Genomic DNA, 24,228 nt, shown 5'->3' on the forward strand with positions numbered 1-24,228 from the left:
ACAATCAATAAAAAATCTTGAGATCTTTTTGGTGGATAATTTATGTGGGTATTGTTGTGAGCCGTCGCAATCGCCTCGACGGGTCCAGGGCTGGAAGGCATTCGCATTCTCTCGCCCTTTTCGGACTGACGCCTGGTGCTGGCGCCTCTCGGTTTGGAGCTGCTCTGGCTGGGCTTCTTTCTCCGCTTGCGTGCTTTCTCCATGTATGTATCTAGCGGTATACTACCTATGTCTCCTTCAGATATCCATGTCTTCGTCGTGTACTTCTCCGGCAATGAACATGTATGACTGCCTCTTCCCTTCCCTTCCCTTCCTGCTCTATGAAACCTTGGAAGTGGGGGGGGAGGCGAGAGATGGGGTCCCTGATTTACTGCCTATGGTACATATTCGATGGCTCGACATCGCCTGTTTACATGGCTTTTTCTTTACCATGATGTCGACTCGGTTAGTCAAATCAAAAAAAATATTATGCGGAGAGCAGAGACAATCAATAAAAAATCTTGAGATCTTTTTGGTGGATAATTTATGTGAGTATTGTTGTGAGCCGTCGCAACGCACGGACAATCGACTAGATATAGGTAGAGGAGTAACAGACAATTACAACATCGATGTCAATATGTCAATGATGATGATGTCACGAAGCCTCTAATTAATAACCAGATACATACCAGGTTTAAATTTAAAATAATGAAATCGTGGTCGTACACAAATTGATCTCTAAACTTATACCGCCAACCATCATGTTTTGTCTTCTTTAACAACAACAATGTATATATTCAGCACGTACGTACAAATTATTGCCACTTGGCCGGTAAGGTAATCAATCGAATAAATATATAGCAGGGTAAAGGATATATATATCAGTTCATCGGTATAAGCAGCTTCTATACGGGGGCGTCCAGTAATCCGGGCCGTTGTTATCCCTGTACACCTGAGGGGTGCATGAGACGGGTACCAAGCACAGGCCTCTACTTTGCAGGTCCATCTCCGTCTCCGACTTGTCCTTCCAGTCCAACCCTCCCCATGCGTTGTAGTCCTGACAAAATAATATATAGAGAGAGAGAGTTAGCTACCTGTTAGATCATAGTATAATTTAATCTGCAGACAGTGCATTATTGCATTATATATAGTTACAACTAAATTAATAAATAAAGCATGGCGATTACTAGCTAGCTAGTAGTCATTATTGTGTTATTATCCCTCTTTTAAGCTGTTTCTTCACAATTTATTACCATAATGCATGTATATATACTACCTGATGTACTCAATTAAACTTCGACGTACATCTAGACAACAACGTCATGAAGTAGGAAACAACACTGGATTCTGTCTGAAGCGTCAACTGAAGTTGAGTGGATATATAATTGGAAAAGAGGTAGGCAGCTTTGCTATATTACCTTGCTACTGCTTGTCTTCATGTATGGATCACTCAGCAACTGCATGCATATATTGCAGCAAACCAGAAAGAGAAGCTAGTCAGCTGTGACTCTCAGTTCAGTTCAAACAAAACCTCAAAAGGCAGCCAAAAGCATACTAATATAATGAGCTAAGACTCAATGCAGCAGCGAAAGCATTCCACGTTTTAATTATATGATGATGATGAAGTGATAGAGCCGAACTGCCAAAAGGGCCGGGGCCATGCCCATGACCATGCATTCCATTAATCACACAAAAGCAGCAGCACTACGACTAGCACCCAGCATGCTGTGCAAAATACGAACAAAGGGGAGCCCTGCCGAGGCCCACTAGCTAGGAATGAAGGGCATGAGTCGCGCGGCATAGACGATATAGGCTTTGCAGGTCGGACACGTGTCCTCTGATGGTTGGCCACGTTGCATGATGATACCATTATTTCCCTCCCCTTTTCCTGGAAACAGCTGGTGGAAATACCAGCAGGGCCTTTTTTTACTATCTTTCTTTAACAGTCCAATAGTTTACACCTGGCTCTATATATGTATACATATTATACAAGCGTTATTTTTTTTAAGAAAAAAAAAGTTCTGCATCACAAAACATGCTAATGACAGAAAGCTCGCACCCTCTTTCGCGCTTAGTGATTGAAGTCTTTAAGCAGCTTAATATATACAATTAAGGAGTCCGTTTGGTTGGGTTGTTGCTAAAAAAACTATTGTGTGATGTGAGCTGTAAAGAAAGACATCGGTTCAAAAATGTTTTTTAGTTTTACACAGCAAGAAAAGTCGGCTTTTTGAAAAAATCTGGTGGCTGGATCGATGAGCCGTTAAGCTCCACCTCTTATTTCTTAAAATGTTAATGAAACAGCTACAACTAATTAACTTATAAAATCAAAGTAAATACACACTACTTGCATACATTCCAATAATTTGAGGTATTAATAAAATCATGAGAAAACCGGATATGCGAAACATCAATAAGACAACCAAACTTTCAGGAGTACATATATGCAGTACGTGTACTGGCCCAGGTTATTACCTGCACTTGTTCATGCAACCACTTGATGTAATTTATCGCCTCATACAGAACTGACGCGGTATCGGTCTAAGACACACACACATACACATGAGGTTAGACGCAGAGATTAATTAATGTAAAGGGCCATGAGAAACTGCTATTCGAAATAATAACATATATATACGAGCTAGTACGATCGAGCGTACCTTTCCAAATGGTGAAACGATCTGTTGCAGTGCAGTAATCTTGTCTCCTAACTTCACTTTTGGCAGCTGCGATGCCTGCTGTTAAACTAATCAACATCACATCCCAACCAATGAATATTTATATACCGACGACTACATGCGTTTGTGTATATGTCCCTCAACAAACAGTCAAACACCTTCTAGTTTTGTTCACTCTAGCTAGTACTATATATATGTATACATATATGAGGTAGTTCTACAGTGTGTTTTACACCATATATATAGAGACTATATTCAGTTATTATATTAGTGAAACACATTCTAGTTTTGCTTCCCCCTACTAGAAGTGGTTTGCATCATCTAGTCGCAATTATGTGTCAGTTTAATTTGGTCCCAAGTCAATTTCTGTTTTCAAACTTTAGACAACATCATCCACATCATAAAACATGTTCATCGTAGATTGTTAATATATTTTCTATTAACTTGATTAAATTTAGAGAAACTTAACCTACGACAAAGTTAGAATAATCTGTAACCGGGAATGAAGGAAGAAGTAATAAACGCAAGTTCACTGGCTGAGTTGATGGAGGAAAGCTAGTGTGGATAGTTGGGTGGAACCGTAGGGGTGTGAGCGGGGAGCCGGGGACGATGAGATCAGAGGTTTTATGTTCATTGAGAGGATTAAATCTTCTTCTATTTATTTTTAATTAGGAAGGATTTAATCTCTTTCAATCCATCTCTAACCTAATAAGTTCTTAGGTAGTGGGAGCGGTGACAGACAAGCTAGGAAGAGGGCCAAGATTAGGGCTAAAGTGCAAAGGAGACGCAAGCTATCGGAGATGAGCTCGGAAAGGTGTGATTGGGATTTGGGAGCGAGGATGTAGAGAAGAAGCATGTACGTACATTGAGGATGCTAAGAGGAGATGATTTAGTGAAAAAAGCGTCTTTTCCTCCATGCTATATTGATGCTTAAAAGCTAGGTGGATAAAGTATTTTCATGTGAGCATCACATCAATGCTTATCATATGCTGATAGCAATGCATACGTATCGTGTAAACTAAAAAGGAGAAGAAAAACCTGCATGCCTGTCTGTCTCTGTATACCTTGAGAGATGACGACGTGGGTGAGGACGCCTCATTCTTGGACTTCTTGGCGTTCGCCTCCGAGCCTTGCCGCCCGTCTGATCTCTTCTTCTTCTTCCCGTCCGAGCTTCCCTTGCTGCCACCTTCGCTACTCGTCTTCGGCTGAACAAACGCTAAGATCCATCAGCGGGTTCCTCTGGCCGCCGGCCGGCCGCTTATTATTAGCCATTACGTTGAACTTATATACTGTAAGAAACCATAGATATATAGTTTGCATCCGTCGTCGTCGATCGACGGTTGGTTCAATTGTCTTACTGGCGAAGAGATTTCCCGCCCTTGCTTCTTGTACTCCGCCGCCTGCGCCTTCGTTGACGTGGCCGCCGGCGTCGGTTGCTCTGGTTTTCCCAGAGGTGTTCCGCCGAAAGATATCAGGTCGGAAAGGCTCCTGCTGGCATTGTTGCCCCACGGCACGTCCATATACATCCTGCTGCTGCTGCTGAGCCCGAGCATGGAGCTGTACCCCGCGGGCCGGAGCAACTCCTGGCCGCTGCCCCCGGACGCCGCCGCCGCTTCCTCCAGCATCGCGCCGTGGCCGCCTATCTCGTGCTTGCTGTTGCAGACGCCGACGCCGCCGGAGTCCAGGAACAGGCCGGCGGCGGCCTTGCCGCCGAGCCCCAAGGCGGCCACCGCGGCGTTGTTGTTATCGCATGCCCCTGCCCCTGCGACTGCGACGCGGTGGTGGCGCGCGTCGCCGAGACACGGGCTCGGCGGCGCGATGGACCAGTTGCTGACAAGGTCGGACAGGTTCGCCGTGAGCCGCTCCGGCGCGCCGTAGCCGGAGCCCAGGTGCTTCTCCAGGGCGGATGTCGTGAAGTTGTGGTCCGGCCAGCCGCCGCTGCCGCCGCCGTACTCCATCTTCTTGAGGTAGTCGCAGGCCGGCGGCTCGGCGAAGAGCTCCGGCGCCAGCGCCCTCGAGTTGAGCAGGTCGAGGAAGTTCTCGCTGTCGTCGTGGGCGTCGTGCACGGCCTGCATGCTCCTTCCAACCTCGCCGCCGGCGCCCCTGATCGAGTTGGGGGGGGGGGGGGGGGGGGGGGGGGGGGGAGAGAAAGAATTGAAGCAGCCGAACGAACTGGTGCTGATCGAAACGATTGCATGCATGCACCTCCGAAATGCCGGAAAGTGTCGTGCGTATGCTATGCATGAAACCATTGATTTTATTGTTATTAATTATTAGGACTAGTTAATTAGCAGTGACCTATCATTGAGCAATCCACCAAAGTACTTACTAGTAGCAGAGGGCAAAACTTTCCTCGAAATGATGAGGTGCATAAGTATGCATGTGTGAGAAATGAGAATGGAACCAGGCAAAAAGACTTTGGGAAATGGATTAATAATTAAGTAGTGGTGACAAGGGGGGGCATGGATGCTGCTTGATATGGTTCCACTTTTTTGGTGATCAGTGGCTAACTAGCTAGCTAAGTAGTAGTTTGGTTTTGACATTGTTATACATCTTGCTAGCTACTAGCTATAGGTTCTGTCTCTACCCAACCCTAGGTAGCAACAATAACATGTTTTTTTAATTTCATCTCAAGCAAGCAATCTCACTAGTACTTCTCACAGCTACATGTTATTATATGCTGACACACTTTCGCAACATGCATGAACCTAGCTAGCTAGAGCCTAGACCTAGACAAAGAACCTCTAGGCTCTACTAGCTAGCTCTCCTTTCCCGTCGTCCCGCTGTATTTTGGAAATCGATCGATCGGAAATTAAAGCCCCTTTAGTTCTTTATCTCCCTTTGCCTGCTTCTGCTTTGGTTCCTCATCATCTAGCTCGTTTCGTTCGTGTGCTTTGCCCCTGGAATTGGTTCCTTTGCCGCAGACATACAGTATATAGTAGAGGCTAGTTAACTTTGCAGCTAGCAGCACATGTTCTTGTTCTAATAATTAATTAAGAAGCAAATAAAAAGATTAACCTGCCGGAAATCGATCGGCGCCACTAGCTACTAGCAGGTAAAGGAAACTTATTAGATGCTAGAATATCTACTACTAGCTAGCAGGCAAAGCGAGGCCGCTTTGGAAGGCACTCGATCGATCATATCGGAGGACAAAGGGTAGTGGACGCATGCCCGGCCCCCTCTTATTATTTGCATTCATTCATTTCATCATCACCCGCCCGGCCGGCCGGCTCCGAATCGAATGAATATGCATGCAAATCTGGAGTATTTTAATTTATTTGATTGTGTTCATGGATGGATCAGAGACATGTAGGCATGCATGCATGTGCGCACGGAGATACGTTCGTGCTGCGTGTGTCTTGTCGTACTCACATGATGAGGACTTGGTTCCAGAGGTGGCTCTCGGCGGCGGCGGCGGCAGCGGCGGCGGCCTCAGCTCCACCCGCGGAGTCCAGGCTGAGCCCGGAGTGGTTGGTGAAGGACGCCACGGTGGCGTTGGAGGCCGAGAGACCGTCGGAGGACGTCGTCGCCCGTCCGCCATGCTGCTGCTGCTGCTGCGTCGTCGCTGCCGGCGCCATCGATACCGGGGGCGGCCACCTCGCCGCGGGGGACGGCGGCCACGCGCCGTAGGCAGCCGGGTGCTGCATGTCGCGCCACCAGGAGGAGGCCGACGGCGGCGTCTGGGGCGGCGGGGAGCTGGCGACGGAGGCCTCAGAGCCCTCCTGCGCCATGCACTGCATGCACGGCAGCTGGTGCAGCGCAGCCTAGCTACACGTACCTACTAGCTGATTAGACGACTAGCTGAGCTCCAATCCCTCGCTCTTGTTGCGCCGCGCCGTGCAGTGATGGGGGAGATCGACAACGAACGAGCGTGCATATATGAATGAATTTTTGCTTGCGCGTGCCTGTGCTGTGTGTGTGTGGAGGTCAGGTGATAGGAGGAGAGGACCACATCGCAGTGCAGCTTGTGTGGGACTACTAGCTTTTTAAAGGAGGAATGGATAGCTATGCCGTGGTGACGTCACCGGCCTGGCCTACCCTATAGCAGTATAGCAGCTGTCCCTGTCTATATGGCTTTGGACATCTCTATCCTTTTCGGCCAGGGGGGCTTTGGCGTTCGGCAGTAAGCGCGTGTGTCACACACCCTGCTTTTGTCACTAGTGCTATTACCTTGTCGCTAATCTTCCATGGCCCCCGAAATAATTATAGATATCAAGATATAGCTGCTGCTATTATCTGCTATAGTTGTTTAAAAAGGGTCTAGCCATAGCTGCTGCTATATCGATTCGGCGCCGGATATTGAAGGTGATGAAGAATTGGTTTTGTAGTAGACCGCCATTCTTCATCCGCTTCTTCTTGTCGTCATTCTTCTTGTGCGTCTTGAACGAGCCGGCAAATTCATCTTTTCGCTCTTTGTACTTCTTCCCCGAAGACACATTGATACTTTCCGACGGCATCTTCTCTTCACGCTTCTCTCTCGAGTGGGTCTTCTCGTTCTTGGCGACTTCTCTCGACATCATTTCGAGTGGTTACACTTTTAAATGAAGTGTCGGGCTCCGATACCAATTGAAAGTCACCTATTAAGGGGTGAATAAGCGAAATCTAAATTAACAACTTTAAATACAAACTTCAACCCTGGGTCAGCGTTAGAACAAGAATAGGATCAATCAAGGCGAGGGAGATGTGTTCTCTTCTTGCTTAGAGTTGCACTAATGATTACAGAATTACTTGGTTGCAACTCAAATTGATATGGGATCAATCACAAGCAAGAGAATAAGAGAGATGGGAGAGGAAGAAGCAAATCGCAAGTAAATGATCAAGCGCAACGGTGATTTGTTTCCCGAGGTTCGGTTCCAAAGAACCTACTCTCCGTTGAAGACTCCACTTAGGATGTGTCTCTTTCAACCATTTCCCTCTCCCAAATAGTCACGGAGATCGATTGAGTTTTCTTCTCTTCCCGGGGACACCAAGTCTCGCAAGGACCTCCACACAAAGAAACAAAGTCTCTTGCTTAGCTTTACAACTTGTGAGAATGGGGGTAAGAGCGAGAATGAAAACCAAATTAAGAGCACAAGAACTTGCAACACTCAAATGCACAAGTCGCTAAGTTTCTCAAACTCGAATCGATCGGATGCAACACTTGTATGGCTTTGAATGCGTATAAAGTGTTGCACTTGCATTATGTATGGTTGTTTGGTGTAGCTCTTGTAACTTCAATGTGCAGGCTGTCGTAAAAAGAGGGGTTCAAAAGTAGTTTCTGCGTGTACACTGGACCATGCACAGTATCGATATGGTGCATCACCGGATCGTCTGGCAATGTCTGGAGCAGTGACCATTCTGAGCTGTTAGGGACACCGGACCATGAACAGTGAAAGTCTGCGATGACCTCCGGACCCTGCCACGTCGATATAATCGTTTGAGAACAGTCGATCGTTGAATCTTGTTAGACGGTCAAGTGTGCCACCGAACCGGTTCAACAATCCAACTCTAAATTGCCCGAAATACAACCTCTCTACAACTTCGGTCTGATGCCGCACCAGACTGGGTCCTTGTACACCGGACCGGTCCGACGCTCTCTTCTGTTGAAAACCAGTTGCATCCCTCTTTGCGCACTCAGTCTGGTGCACCACCAAACCGGTCCACTGAGTAGCACATCCTCTAAATCATTTCGTGTCATTTTTAGATAACAAAGGATTAAGAATTTCATTATTTATTGATTGACTATTTTCAGAATGTCACCTCATGCACACATAAAAAGCCAGGTGATTAAACACATAGTACATCTTTCTAGCATGCATCGGCGACCACACATTTAATTACTAGTCAAACTTTTGTTGGCATGCAATACATGCATTGTTCATCTGCCTACACGATATTTTGGTTGCCGGCCGGCCGTGTTTGCCTCGTATATATACGTTGTGGTGTTATTGCCGAGCGCGATGAGTGTGCGTAAAGACTAATCTTGGATAGATGGTAGCAGTGAATAAGGTCGGTCAGATGTTTGGAAAGTATTTCTCCTTTGCCGGCCGCAGAATTCAAGCCCACACACGTACTGACTGCAGCATCCGTAGTCGCTTTCAGAGCACATCGTCTGCATGCTGCCCTTTGACATCCTTGTATGGTGTTGCAGCATGCACATCCCCTCGACCAATTCAAGTCCAAATCACATCCATATCGCCTTGGACTACTAAAAGCTATGTACCAAGATACATCAACGACACCGTGTATTGTACACACATATGTGACATTTCATTTCATCATGCATGGTATAGGTATCTAGACACCCATGCCTGTGAATGTGATACATATGCATTGGAATGACAGGGATAAGACTTGATATCTAATAAGTCAACCACCAGCTTAGTGAAGACATGCATGCATCAAACCTAGGTTGACTATTACTTAAATCTGCATGCATGGAAGACAGAGAAATTCTGCTGGTTAATAAACAAACAAACAAACAAAAAACTAGCATTTAATCTGTTTAACCTGTGTCAGCTGGTAGCAAATAATATACCAGGTGCTTAATGCTTTATGTTTTTTCTCACCATAAATAAAATGTATTTGCACTCTAGCAGTCTAGCTAGTAGACTTTTTTGAGAAATAATTTAATATTTTACGACCGTATGTAGTAGAACTGAGTTGACACCCTGACGCCGAAATTAGCGGGCGACACAAATAAATGGGACAACAGCAAAGGAGATCGATCGAGGAAGACGGCTTTACAAGACTTACTCGAAAACGCGTCTGAAATTATTGGGGGGGACATGATGACAAGCAAAGCAATAGATGTCAAGGTTGAAATCCCTTGTCGTTAAGGTTGAAGCCACCACCACCACAACAAGAAAAGCAGCATGCATGCTTCAGCTCGCTTGCATATGCCTTTTTCTCCTGCATCTCTCATACTCCACTATCTAGCCTTGCTGAGGCCGCCCATAGGCGGAGGTCAAAACTTAGTTAGGTAAAGATTCAATTTTTGAATAATGACTGGGTTTTATTTGCATGCTTGACCCGAGTAAATCCATATATATACCCGAATGGCTATCGTGCTCGGTGATGCGGACCACCACCACCAATTGTTTTGGCAAGGTAAAGGGGGGGGAGCGAAAAAGATAGATATGCTGACTAGCTAGCTGCTGAAGGAGATGTCTACACATGTTGATGTGGACGAGGACGACCAAAGGTAACTCACATGTACTACAAGCCATGATTGTCTTTGGGAACAACTTGTGCACTCTACTACTCCTCTAGAGCATACACACTACGGGAAACGTACGTACCTCTCTTTATTAGCGAGTGTCAACCACTCTGCAAAGAATTATTTGTTGAATGTTACTCTCAGTGAAGAATAACACTAGGCAACACGTAACTTTCTTCACCGAGTGCCAACCACTCGGCATACTCTGTTCCGGTAGTAGAGTTACTCCATGATGTCACTGTAATTGAAGGTACTCACTTCACCTTTGTTAATTTTTTGGCATAATAAACCAGATAATTAAGTTATATATACGCATGCATCGGCCCAACTCGGACGATGACGTCGTTAAATGATTTGTAATTAACGAATATTATTAATTATTAGAACCTATATATTGCTTCAATTCGTTCGGGCAGACAGGCACCTGTATATATGTGCATAATGTGGCATGCGCGTGCCATCGTGGGTGTTGCAATGATGCCACAACAATTTCAATCTGCAGGATCACTGCGCGGAGCGTGTGTGAGAAATTCCTGAGTTCATGGTGGGCTCAGATGAGATAGAGAATCCAGCGATAACGATGGAGCCAGGGCATGCTACAAATCATAATCTGAAGGCATCCTATGCACGTTCGGTTCCACCTTAATTTAACTTCGCTTAGGGTACGTACGGTACGGTCCGTCGCACTTAGCTTAGGTGCAGCTGTTTGTTCACAAAATATAACATAAATTACAATGATAATGATTTACACTCAAATACCAGTGGTATCAAAATTTAAATAGTCCAATATTAGTTCTAAGTGTGATATCTGATTACGGTTGGTTCTAAACAAACATGATTTAACGTTATTAATTACCCATTACGTTATAAATATGTAAACCAAATGGCACCTTAATTGGATTTCAGTGATGGCACAGATAGAGAGTGTTTTTAGTTTGTTTAACTGCGTATCCAATAGTTCACAATCCAATTGTTCATCTAGCATGTGCATGGTTGGTGGGACGATGGAGAATGGCATGGGCCCTAATCCTCGTTGAGCCCCACACAAAGGAATGCCGACACAATAGCTAATAATCTCCCGGTCAAGTAACTCCATGGGGCCTTCTCTACGAACAAGTGGTGCTCCGGTTATAGTCTCTACTGGATGCTCCACACCGTCTCTACTATCAAGTTTCTAACCGAAATACCATGACTCCATTCTATTCGGTACGCGGTGGTGGCCACATCATAAATATAGGAGGTGCGATCTTCTAAGATTGCAGCCCCTCCTGGTTCAACTATTAACGGTGCATACAAGTATCAAGGCATAGAGGTCTCCATTTTTCACTTCTAATCAGTAGGGAAACCTAGAGCAAATGCTAATAAAGACTTGTAACTAATCACCTGCATTAGTCACTAAGTGATCTTTGAGTACTTGGATGCTGAGCTATAGGAATCTAGTCTCAACTCCCTAGCAATGTTTCTCAGTTCTAACAACTCTCAAATAGCGTGTTGGATGGGTATATATAGCCCAAGCCTGCGTCGACTCCGATAGGTAGATGGGAAGGTATTGGATGATCATCATGTCATCACTCGCCCCTCCCATGTGGCAAGCGAGGCGGTAGTCCTCAAGCCAAATGAACAGGTTTGTGGTCCTAGCATACTTGGGATGTTGGTCAGAGGCCGGAACCATTAGGGGAGCTCACAGTGCAAATGGCATAGCCAAACGCCCGATACCTCGCATGGTCCTTTCCAATGTCATGGTCACCCCCATCATGGCTTGTGACTCAAGCCACAAGCTAGGTTGGTTCGTTCTTTGGTCAAAAACTTGTGTTGCAGATCATGCGCGTGTCATGGACCGTACCTAAGAATTCACGCACTAGTGTGCGTGACATCTAGGGTTGCTGGATTGTTTCTTTGTTGGCTCGATCCTGTGGACGAGCGTAGGAAGTCTTCGTTCACTATATGACCCCGTCAAGGAAGAGGCAGTCTGCCTAGAGGCGTTGTGGGAGTGCTGAGTGGCTACGTGCTCGATCAACCCCTGGAGCTAGAGGTAGGTGGCCTTAGCTTGGGGTCCTCTGGCTCTAGGATCGCTCGCAACATCACTACTGCGACGACGACATTTTGGCTAGTGCACAAAAAGTACCGTGACCCGTCGCTTCCCCTAGCCCCGACGTCGCTGTAGGAGGAACAAAAGTGAGCACCCGTGTCATTGATTAAGGTCGAATGTGGAGCAGAGGAATCTCATTAGGACAATATAACCTAGACGCACTGACCTTCGCTCCAAAGTGATTAAGGTCGTTTAGATGAATTGGCCAGGGTTACTTAGCAGCCCTGGTCCTATGATTTTGAAGGCCCCAGGCGAACTGATCATGGTGGACCCTCTAAACTATATCAAAAATTATATGATATGCAGCGGAGCATATTTGTACTTCATATGTAAATGATGATATGCATTGAAATTGGTTTTTAAAATATCTAAGATGCTAGATAATATACATTGGTGCAGATTAGCACTTCGCAAGTTGGGAAATAAGAACGACGACCACAGAATAACATGAATCTTGATTGCTCGACCGTGCGTGCCTGGAGGCTGGAGCAGTGGCGCCTAGCGCCCTAGAATCCTGGAGGGCTGGATTGGCGAGATGGCGAACGACGATCACGTCCAGCCCTACCAGCTTGTTAGCTACCTATACTATTTTACCACTAGTATATAGCTCGTGCTAACGCTACGTTCCTAAGAAGGGGAAGAGTGGGGTGAACGATGACGGTGGTGGCGCGATGGGAGGGGTTGACAGTGGTATGGACGTGAGGAGGGGAGGGATGAAGGATGATCCAAATAATATTGTCCATTAGATTTGAGTGAGTAAGAGAGACGATGTTATTCAACGATCTGAACCGTTGATTTTGATGTTGTCTTAAGTATGAGTGCAATTTGTTTGGTGGATTTAGTAAAGATTATGGGTGTGTGGATTATTTGGTTGGATGAATTTTATAACGTGTAAACTATTGTATTATATTGTGATATAGGTACTAAATATTGGACCCCTATTACTTTTAGGCCCCTAGCCGTCGCCTCTGTTGCATGGGCTCAGGGCTGGCCCTGTTACTTAGGACAACCAAGATCGGGGTGATTAGCTAGATCGGGGATCAGTACTCTTGGACAAGGGCACCACAAACAAACAACAAATGTGATTAGAAGTAACACATTATATATACTAGTCGGTTGCCCGTGCGTTGCAACGGCTAACAACAATACTCATGTAAACTATCTATAAAAAATTTCAAGATTTTTTATTAATTGTCTCTGCTCTCTGTATAATATATTTTTGATTTAACTAACTGATGTTATTGTTTACTCCATGCAATATGTGTTGGTACAACACGACCAATGAAGTGAGCGATTAGAAGAGAGTTCACAATGACTGACTGAACAAACAGAGATTATAAAATGTCATAATTCCACCATACAGAGACCGAATAAGAGAAAATTTGTGAGCTCAATTTTTTAAAATAAGTCACATGAAGTCAAACTTATAAAAAGATAGATCAAAATATGGAGTGATTGATAAAGTGAGGCATCAATAAAAACTGGATGCGCTCCATATAAATTATGCTACTTTGTAGCAATTACTAACGTTTAAAACCAACAAATAACCTTTCATTTTGTTGTTAGTGTGACAAATCACTATCGCTCCATCCAATTTAGCAACCTCAAACACCATGTAGTCCATTGCGCCAATGTGGTCTCAGAAACGACCTAATGCTTGTAAGAGCCAAGAACGTCGTGTCGTGCTTGGGCAGTAGTCTCGGCCCGTAGTGCTGGTCCAGCCCGGCACGATTATTTTTATATTTTACAAAAAATTATATACATATATAAATTTATATTCAATATTAAAAACATCTTAGCATGATATTCTACTGGTTAGACAGCTTCACCTAGTGTCTCTCGCCCTTCTTCCATCAGTGCATGGGTTCGAACCCCACCTCCTGCACCATTTTTAACATTTTACGTTGATTTAATTAAATGAGCCAACGGGCTGACTGTGTCCCAGCATGACGTGGCCCACTACGTTGATTTAATTAAATGAGCCGACGGGCTAACGGGCTGACTGTGTCCCAGCATGACGTGTCTGGGCCATAGTTGTGGTCCGCGTGCGTCTGGCCCGTGCCGAACGTCGTTTGACCATCTATAGGCGTGCAATGATTAATTTGAAATAGCTGTAAGGGGTTATTTATAAAAAGATGACGCATGACGACCGTTGAAACTGGTGCTTTAAGTATAAAAATATAGAATTTGTGAAACCCCTAACAGCTGGGACGACATCCGGAAAATTCTGCATTTGCACTTGCACCACGCCTAGTACCGATGATCGGCGAGGATGCATGCACACAGTTTTTTGTGTGCTGCCACCAATAATGCTAGCTAGCTAGGTCCAGTGCAGGACAGGACTCCAGCTGATGCATGAGCATACATGTGGTGTTGTCAAATTTGTTCCCTTGCGGTGGAGTGCATCAGTACGTCGCCATCGGCCACACGCGCGCGCGAGCGCCAAAGAGCGAGGACCACACAGCCACCCACACACCCATATTGTCAAAATCACCAACCGCGGCAGCAACAACAAATCGCATATATATGGAATCCTGTCACAGTCCCTCAGAGCTCACTGTTGGCGTAACGCGTAGCAGCCTGCAATGAGAGGATCTGCTGGTGCAGCTCAGCTAGGGTTTAATTTGTTGGTTTGCCAGTGGGATCCGATCCGGCGAGCTGCAGGCCCTGACCGATCGAGCATGCCAACACTGCTCGAATGGATGGGTCACATCACCGACCTAGCTTATAGGATGGATGGATGATCGTCACCTATATATATTGTGACGAATAGCGCATCTCATGCTGGACGTACGGATGAGCGCGCTATCGATCTGAAGCAACCTGAAATGGGGAGTCGTCGTCACTGCATGTACCGGCGGGCCGAATGAATTGTGTAAACAATTGCTTTTCAAAAAGCCTGCTGATTCTTAATTAAAAACTGAAGAAGATCGAAAAAAAACTGGAGGAATCCAAACATATCATTAATACCATGCTGTGTCGCCGGTGCTGCTAGTTGTTACCTTTATTTATTTATTATTAGCGATAGATCGTGTGTAGAAGAATTAAACATTCCTTCCTTTTGCAGCAATCATTAATACCGTACGTACCCCAAGCAAGCTAGTAATTAGTTGTTGGTACACACGCACGCACGCTCTTATCCATCCCCTATTCCCCTCCCTCCTGCATACATCCAGCAATAATATGCAAGAAGAATTAAACATTCCTTCCTTTTGCACCAATCATTGGGCAAAGCGATCGTCGTCGTCAACACGATATATGTGAATAAGAATAATGTATGAGCAAGAGGGCTCCCCTCAGCTACTAGCAAAAAGACCTGTTGGGGGCCTTCGGCTTCCGAAGGTCCTCAAACACGTAATTTGACTATGTCTTCCAAGAGAAATATGTGAACAGGTACCTTCGAAGTCAGATTACGAGTATACAAGAACATGGTTAAGACGAAGCTTGACTGGGACGGCGATCACGACGGAGGATAAGGCGATCACGAAGCTATGTGCAGAAGAGCTTCGGCATAACGGCAGGAAGAGGAAACCGACTTAAAGATGAAAAACCAAATTAGACCTCGAAGAATTACTATAGAGTTATTGATAAATGTAAAGGGCATTAATGTAATTTTGCATGGGCTGCAACCCGTGCCTATAAATAGGTGAACAGTATTCCCGTACGGTTCACGCGGACTTGACATTTACTTTTGCGTCACATCTGTATTCTTATTCCTTCAAAGCCGAAGCATTTGAGAACAAGTCACCAACATTGGCGCCCACCTCCGGTGAACTCACTTCCATTTCTTGAGCTTTGAATACCTTCGGAAGGCATCACCTTCGTCATGCCGCCGAAAAAAACTTCAGCAACAGGGGCTGCCACTCTGCAGCCGCTGGACCCTAATCAGGACGACCTTTCCCTTAGGGAGGCCCGAAGCCAGAAGAGGAAGGCCGTTAGTCCAATGCCTCCGGAGGACGACTTGGATCAGGAGATCCAAAACCTGGAGATCCTTCAGCAGCAGGTGCAACGAAAAAAGGAGAAGATGGCTCGTCTAGCTGATCTTCAGAGACAGATAGATGAAGCTTCGGAAGAGGTTCGTCATCTTGTTTAAGATGATCAGAACCGAAGGTCTCCGCGCAGAGAGATCTATCAGGAAGGCTTTTACAATGAGGACGACTGGTATGAAGATTTCCATCATGGAAATTTTGCTTTCGATGATGCTTCTCCTCTCTCAACAGAACTGCAGGCTACACCATGGCCCCAGTCGTACAAGCCACCCCAGCTCCCCATGTACGACGGCCATACAGACCCGAAGCAATTCTTGATGAGCTATGAAGCAACCATATCTTCATATGGTGGCAATACTGCAGTCATGGCAAAGTCTTTTGTCATGGCCGTCAAGAGCGTCGCTCAGACCTGGTACTCCTCTCTTCGGCCAGGGACAATCACTTCTTGGCAAAAGTTGAAGGATATGCTGATAACTAGCTTCCAAGGGTTTCAGACGAAGCCAGTTACTGCTCAAGCTCTATTCCAGTGTACCCAAGACCACAAAGAATACCTTCAGGCGTATGTCCGAAGGTTTCTGCGTCTGAGGGCACAAGCGCCAACAGTGCCCAATGAAATTGTCATTGAGGCCATGATTAAGGGACTTCGGCCAGGACCCTCAGCACAATACTTTGCCAGGAAGCCACCACAAACCTTGGAGAAGCTGCTCCAGAAGATGGACGAGTATATTCGAGCTGACAACGACTTCCGCCAGAGAAGGGAGGAGGCATTCAGGTTCTCTGAGATGACCAGGGGCTTCGGAGGAAGATTTCATCTGAGGCATGTCAGGTCAATTCATAACTCCGCTCAAGCGATGATCGAGGCAGCCAACAGCAAAGGCCACAATACTCTTCGCAAGCTTCGGGCCAACAGCAAAGCTTTGCTCGGCCGCCAGCGCCAAGGGGCAGAGGCGCCAGGGGCTTCGGGGGAAGGTTTGGAGATCAGCCAAGAAAAATTTACTGCCTATTCTATGGTGAAGACAAGGGCCATACCACCAGGATGTGTCACGTCACCATCCAGAAGCAGAAGGAGATAGCAGAAGCAGCAGCGCAACAAAGTCAGCCGAAGCAGGTCATGCATACTGCTTCGTATCATTCGCCTTATATTCCAGAATATGTAGGCAACCACCCTGCAGCTTCTGTTGCTTCGGCAAGCCAACCCCAATCATCTTGGCAACAGCCTCCACCGCCACCACCGACGCAGCGAGGACAGCAGCCAGAAGGGAGTCAGCACAATCACCTTCAGAGGGACTTCAGAGAGGAGTCCGAAGCTCGCACAGTCAATAGCACTGTGCCAGAGTCGAAGCACATTTATTGATAAATATCCTACCTAAACAGCAGTTTTTTCGCATTTTTACATTCAGTATTACTTTTTTGTTAATAAGGAACAATTATGGGAAGTTTAAGTGTCTTTTATTGTTTTTCAATTTCTTGTAACACTTTCGTCTTTTACCATAATAAAAACATGTCTTTTCCATAGGCTTGAGTTGCCGAAGCATACGAATTTATGGTGGTATGAAGGACTTTTGTATTATCAAAAATTTGTTCTAACGGACACAGTGCAAATTGTTCGAAACAGTAAAAAGCCATTCCTAAGGGAGCGCAGAGTAAGTTTTCTGAGCTTACAGCGAAAAGTCAGCGCTGATTCCGCCGAAAGTAAAAGGCGAAGAAGCTCCTAAGGGAGGCTTACAGCGAAAAATAAACGCTGATTCCGCTGAAAGTAAAAGGCGAAGAAGCTAGGGAGGCTTACAGCGAAAAATAAACGCTGATTCCGCTGAAAGTAAAAGGCGAAGAAGCTCCTAAGAGAGGCTTACAGCGAAAAGTCAGCGCTGATATAAAAAGTGTGTGTGCTCTATTACAGGGATATGTATCTGTGGCACAAACGTCATTTTGCATAACATAACATCATCACATCATTCTGCATAACATAAGCATCATACATCATATTGCATGTGGAACAAGAAGGGGATACAGTATTGATCTTCGAAGAATATTTTGGAAAAGAGAAAATCGTGCTAAGGCACAAGACAAATAACTTCATTAGAGAGGCAACAAAAAACTTTTCTATAGCTTCGGAGAATATTTCACGAAGCTTGGATAATCTTCATCAGGGAAGTATGCAATTTCTTGTGATATAAGATTTTCTTCACGAAGCATGAAAAGAAGGGAAGGTGTTTTTTCGTCGAAGGCTCAAAAAATGGTATGTATGCAAGATTTCATGCATCGTAAAGAATTAAAACTATACATAGATTATATATTACATTCAAAGTTACAATATATTACACACGTTACGCTCCAAATATTTTTACAGTAGCATTTAATCCTCCTTAAGAACTATTTCTGCAGCTTCGTTCAGTAGCTGGTCGACAACCTTGTCCATAATGGCTTCGACCATTTTTCTAATTTCATCGTCCCCCTTCGGGTGGGGGCCCGTAATGCCTCAGCAGGTTCTGAGAGAAGAGAAGATACGGCTATATTACTATTGCAAACCGTGAACAAAGTTTGGAATCAAAAATTACAACATAATAAAAATCACTAATTAATACCTATTTGCCCTTCGGGCTCTGTACTTTTCTCGGCAGCTGCCGCTACTTTTCTAGCATCATGGATGCCTTTTTCGCTCTTTTGAATAATTTCTTGCGCCATTTCTCGGCCGCCGTTGTCCCAGATATCGGTGAAAAATTTTCCGCCGATCGTGCTTGCTTCGGTTGAGGGGTCTTTAATGTCTTCGGAGGACAAAGTAGCTTCAGATTGCGCTAAAGATTTTACATGCTCACAACCTTTCTTCTCCGCAATTCCTCTAGCACCCGAAAAAGCACATATGTCTCCGCGGCTATTCAGGATTTCTTCGAAGGCCTCAGCTTCGTTACTGATCCATTCCATCGGACCTTCGGGATTGCCCCTTGAGAAATTCTCTTCGCTAGAGAATGTGCCAACGTTGGCGAAGCTAGATTTTATCTTCTTAACACACTCTATGGATTTAACATAACATCTTCTCTGTGAGGCACGAAGCTCTTTAACATTTATTTCTAAATGATTGGCCCATTGATCACTAAGCTCTCGTTTTGTCTCTTCAAGAATACGCTCTTCCTTAGCTCTGGCTAGTTGTTTCTGAAGATCTTTAATTTCGCGTTTTTGGGCTTCAGCTTGAGCTTTAGAGGTAGCTTCGTCTTCCTTTATCTTGTCCACCAATGTAAGCAGAATTTTATCTTTTTCCAGAGCTTCGTTCCTCAGCTTGATAACCTCTGATCGTAGATTGTCGAAAGCAATATTATAGCTCTCGTCTTCGGCATTCTTTTGCGCTCTCAGCGCGTTACTCAATATTAAACCCTATATATACAAGAATTAGTATAAGAATAAAAGAATGATTCAAAAATTGTAAATTTCTAAATATACAATTCTCGCACCTTCAGGCTATTGTATGCAAGGCTATCCGCAAGATCCTCCTTCGTCATAGCGCATAATCCAGCTTCAAGTTTCGGAAACCCCGTACTCCTAGCCATCTCCCGACAGATAGATAATTCTTTATTGTCAGGGAGGCAGTATAGGAAGTCATCTTCGTCTGTTCCATTGAACACTAATGCTCCCTTCGGATATTTTAATTCTCTAGCATAGTGATTAGCTTCATAAATCTCTTCTTCAGATAGTTTTTTCCCCGAAGCATGTTGTACAATGTAATCGCTTATGTTGGAAGGTGCTTCGGGGGCAGCAGTGTCAATTCCTTCAACCGAAATTGGCTTTGACATTTTTATTTTTTCGGCTTCCAATGCTGCCTTTGTAACCTTTGTTTCTTCGGTTTCCAAAGGTTGTTCCTTGGAGGGCTCTGAAGGCCCAGCTTCAGCTTCAAGTTGTTGCTTCGAAGTTTCAGCAACAAAGGTTTCAGTAGACACTTCAGAAGTTCCAATGGTTTTCTTTGGAGTTATACTCGAAGATTTAATTGTCTCCAAAACATCTAACACATTAACCATCTTTTTTCTTTTCGGGGTCACTGTTGGACCCTTCTGGCTTTTTTCTGACTCAATTTTTGCTGAAGGGCTTAAAACTTCTAATGTTTTCGCTTCTTCAGTCTTTGCTTCTTTTATCTTTTCTGTTGCTGGCTCTTCGACTAGCTCTTTGATTCCTGGCAGCAGAGTTGATTCTTTAGCTTCGGTGGCCGAAGAGGTCTCACCGGCGAACTCAGGCACTGTGGCCAGTTCAATGTAACGTGGCCGGTGTGTGAGAACCTTTACCCTTTTCCTCTTCGGCGCTGGCTCACTAGGAGCGGCTGAAGTAGTTTCCTTCGCAGAGGAAGTGTTCTTTCTTTTTAGACCACGCACTGGATAGTGGTAGTCGGGGTACACGAACCCAATTGCGTCAAACACTCGGTTCAGTCTCTTCTTTTTTCGGCCACCGAAGGCTGCTGACAATGCAGTATCTTCGGCCTTGGAATATACCCCAAGTAGTTCATCACTTACAGTTTCAATGCTTTTTAGCCAGTCATCATCTGGCTCGACGAATTTATCTCCGAACTTAAAAGTGTACTTCGGCCTGACTAGTCCACCTTCGTCAGCCTCTTTAATGGTCTCCTGCGGCATTCCCCATTTTTCCGCAAGTGGCCATACTCTGAAGGCAATATGTTCCTGGACCAAGTCCCTCGTCCAAATAAAAGAGCAAACAACTCTGAAGGCTCTCTGGCATTCTTCGGCTGCTTCATTCATCTCCACCTTCGGCCTCCGCAGGCCGAAGCGTTGCCAGATGGGACGCATAATGATCTTCTCGTGATTTCAAGTCATTCTTCACGTAAAACCATTCTGTCATCCAGTCGCCAGGCCACCTCTTTCGAAAGGTCGGCACTGGGCAGCTTGACCCAGACCGGGAGCCGAAGCTGTAGCAGCCAAAATTGTTGTGATACTGTTCCTTACCCCAGGGTTTTGTCTCGTATAACAATTCGTGTATGTTGCAGAAACTTTTCGCATCTGGTTCTAGGCCTTGGCTTCTCACGGCCCATACGAAGATATTCATCCTTATGATTGCTTCGGGGGTAAGTTGGTGAAGGTAGATTTCAAATATCTTCAACACCTCTACAACAAAGCAGCTTAGGGGAAATCGCAGTCCAGCTTTCAAGAAGCTTCGGAATACTACGACTTCATTTTCCTCAGGAGTTGGACAAGTCTTCTCTCCTTCATCGGCCCTCACAACCGACAAGTCCCGGAAATATCTTCCCCTCATGTTGACAAGATGATTTTATTTAATACTTGATTTGCCGAAAACTGCATGGCTTGGTCGCCAAGGTCGATCTTCGGAGTCTTCACCACCACTATCCACATCATAGCTGTCGCTGTCACCAGTATCTTCAGATAAACCTTCCAAAATTTCTTTAGTAATCTTCTCTGTATTAGTCTTCGACATAGATTGAAGAAAACCCAGATGCATTTCCTCAGAAAGACTCAGCTTCGAATCACCAACAACTTTGTTATCTTCAGACATCCTTGCAAACGCTGAGAAAGTGCTCTCAACTCCGAAGCCTTAAAATTTAAAAGGCCGGGCAAAGGTTGTTGCGCGTAGGCTAAAGGTTGGGTGAGTAAAAACAGTTGGCGAGAGAGCGTGTCAAATAACTCGGGATGAGCTCTTATTTATACGCCCAGAGCGTTGATAATTGGAGGGTCCCGCTTGTCAAAGACTGATTGCTATTCTAGCAAGAGGAAGGTGTTTTTTCGGACCTTCGGCTTAAGGCCTTCATCCATATCGCAATATGAATTTATCAGTACAACAAATTAATATTGCGAGGGGCTACTGTCGGGGGCCTTCGGCTTCCGAAGGTCCTCAAAAACGTAATTTGACTATGTCTTCCAAGAGAAATATGTGTACAGGTACCTTCGAAGTCAGATTGCGAGTATACAAGAACATGGTTAAGACGAAGCTTGACTGGGACGGCGATCACGACGGAGGATAAGGCGATCACGAAGCTATGTGCAGAAGAGCTTCGGCATAACGGCAGGAAGAGGAAACCGACTTAAAGATGAAAAGCCAAATTAGACCTCGAAGAATTACTATAGAGTTATTGATAAATATAAAGGGCATTAATGTAATTTAGCATGGGCTGCGACCCGTGCCTATAAATAGGTGAACAGTATTCCCGTACGGTTCACGCGGACTTGGCATTTACTTTTGCGTCACATCTGTATTCTTATTCCTTCAAAGCCGAAGCATTTGAGAACAAGTCACCAACAGGACCCAATAATAATTAATATAAAGTGGTGATATACAGATAGACCTGGATGAGTTCACTTTATTATTATTATTATTATTATTATTATTATTATTATATATATATATATATGTCGGCGTTTCGAGACCGGGGGTCCCTGGGCCGACGAGTGAATATCGCCGCGTGCCCCAGCCCAGATGGGTCGAGCGCGAGGGCGAGCGCGAAGGGGGGAGAGCGAGGCGGCCGGAGACCGGCGTGAGAGAGGTGGGAATCCCGCGGCCTTCGTGTTCGTCCCGCGCCCAGGTCGGGTGCGCTTGCAGTAGGGGGTTACAAGCGTCCACGCGGGAGAGGGAGCGAGCGGCCCCCAAGCGAGCGCCTGTCTCGTCCTCGTCCCCACGCGGCCAACCCTCTCTAAGAGGGCCCTGGTCCTTCCTTTTATAGGCGTAAGGAGAGGAGCCAGGTGTACAATGGGGGGGTGTAGCAGAGTGCTACGTGTCTAGCGGAGGAGAGCTAGCGCCCTAAGTACATGCCGTTGTGGCAGCCGGAGAGATTTTGGCACCCAGCTGGTGTGATGTCGTGGCCGTCGGAGGAGCGATGGAGCCTGGCGGAGGGACAGCTGTCGGAGCGGTTGAGTCCTTGCTGATGTCCTCTTGCTTTCGTAAGGGGGCTGAGAGCCGCCGTCGTCACAGAGTATGCGGGGCGCCATCATTGCCTATCTGGCGGAGCGAGCCAGATGGGACACCGGTCTTGTTTCCTGCGGCCCGAGTCAGCTCGGGGTAGGACGATGATGGCGCCTCCTGTTGACGTGGCTGGTCTGCAACCTAGGTTGGGCGATGTGGAAGCTCCTCCGAGGCCGAGGTCGAGTCCGTCTTCCGTGGCCGAGGTCGAGTCCGAGCCCCTGGGTCGGGCGGAGCGGAGTTCGCCGTCTTCCAGGGCCGAGCCCGTGTCCGAGCCCTGGGTCGGGCGGAGCGGAGTTCGCCGTCTTCCGGGACTTAGCCCGAGTCCGAGCCCTGGGTCGGGCGGAGCGGAGTTCGCCGTCTTCCGGGACTTAGCCCGAGTCTGAGCCCTGGGTCGGGCGGAGCGGAGTTCGCCGTCTTCCGGGACTTAGCCCGAGTCCGAGCCCTGGGTCGGGCGGAGCGGAGTTCGCCGTCTTCCGGGACTTAGCCCGAGTCCGAGCCCTGGGTCGGGCGGAGCGGAGCTTCCTATGATGCCTTCGGCAGGGCCTGACTGCCTGTCAGTCTCACTCTGTCAAGTGGCACCGCAGTCGGAGTGGCGCAGGCGGCGCTGTCCTCCTACCAGATCGGTCAGTGGAGCGGCGAAGTGACCGCGGTCACTTCGGCCCTGCCGGCCGGGGGGCGCGCGTCAGGATAAAGGTGTCAGGCCACCATTGCATTAAATGCTCCTGCGATTTGGTCGGTTGGTGCGGCGATTTGGTCAGGGTTGCTTCTTAGCGAAGGCAGGGCCTCGGGCGAGCCGGAAATATGTTCGCCGTTGGAGGGGGGCCTCGGGCGAGACGGAAATCCTCCGGGGTCGGCTGCCCTTGTCCGAGGCTAGGCTCGGGCGAGGCGTGATCGAGTCGCTCGAATGGACTGATCCCTGACTTAGTCGCACCCATCAGGCCTTTGCAGCTTTATGCTGATGGGGGTTACCAGCTGAGAATTAGGAGCCTTGAGGGTACCCCTAATTATGGTCCCCGATAGTAGCCCCCGAGCCTCGAAGGGAGTGTTAGCACTCGCTTGGAGGCTTTCGTCGCACATTTTTGCAAGGGGACCAGCCTTTCTCGGTTGCGTTTTGTTCCGGTGGGTGCGCGCGAGCGCACCCGCCGGGTGTAGCCCCCGAGGCCTCGGAGGAGTGGTTTCACTCCTTCGAGGTCTTAATGCCTTGCGTAATGCTTCGGCTGGTCTGGTTGTTCCCTCATGCGAGCTGGCCGTAGCCCGGGTGTACGGTCGGGTCCCAAGTTCTCGGGCTGGTATGTTGACGTTGTCAACGGTTCGGCCGGAGCCGGGTTTGCGAGAGCAGCCCCCGAGCCTCTGCACAGGGCGAGAGGGCGATCAGGGACAGACTCGGCTTTTTTA

The 24,228-nt window shown here is 46.6% G+C and overlaps 1 protein-coding gene across 2 annotated transcripts; it reads right to left on the minus strand.

Annotated features, from left to right (window-relative positions):
* Positions 1-605: 605 nt before the first annotated feature.
* Positions 606-6,624, minus strand: LOC103633112 (uncharacterized). 2 transcript variants are annotated; one of them, XM_020541208.1, is made up of 7 exons: positions 6,027-6,624; positions 4,013-4,757; positions 3,719-3,859; positions 2,637-2,711; positions 2,452-2,517; positions 1,398-1,436; positions 606-1,036 (listed from the first exon to the last, which is right to left on the minus strand). In XM_020541208.1, exons 1-7 carry the CDS (start codon positions 6,392-6,394, stop codon positions 866-868), a joined length of 1,605 nt encoding a protein of 534 aa, XP_020396797.1. In that variant the 5' UTR covers positions 6,395-6,624; the 3' UTR covers positions 606-865. The 2 variants fall into 2 exon arrangements, with proteins under 2 accessions (XP_020396797.1, XP_020396796.1); XM_020541207.1 differs by having other exon boundaries at positions 2,637-2,714.
* Positions 6,625-24,228: the final 17,604 nt, after the last annotated feature.

This window comes from Zea mays, chromosome 7, assembly GCF_902167145.1.
Source record: "Zea mays cultivar B73 chromosome 7, Zm-B73-REFERENCE-NAM-5.0, whole genome shotgun sequence".
In the NCBI taxonomy this organism is placed as follows: domain Eukaryota; kingdom Viridiplantae; phylum Streptophyta; class Magnoliopsida; order Poales; family Poaceae; genus Zea; species Zea mays.

Excerpts from the sequence above, each read along its gene's own strand:
- LOC103633112 (XM_020541207.1), bottom strand. The coding sequence starts at position 6,394 with ATGCAGTGCATGGCGCAGGAGGGCTCTGAGGCCTCCGTCGCCAGCTCC. Across the intron at positions 2,715-3,718 it reads CCACGTCGTCATCTCTCAAG|CAGGCATCGCAGCTGCCAAA; the intron begins GTATACAGAGAC and ends TTAGTTTAACAG. Across the intron at positions 1,037-1,397 it reads TGAAGACAAGCAGTAGCAAG|GACTACAACGCATGGGGAGG; the intron begins GTAATATAGCAA and ends TTATTTTGTCAG.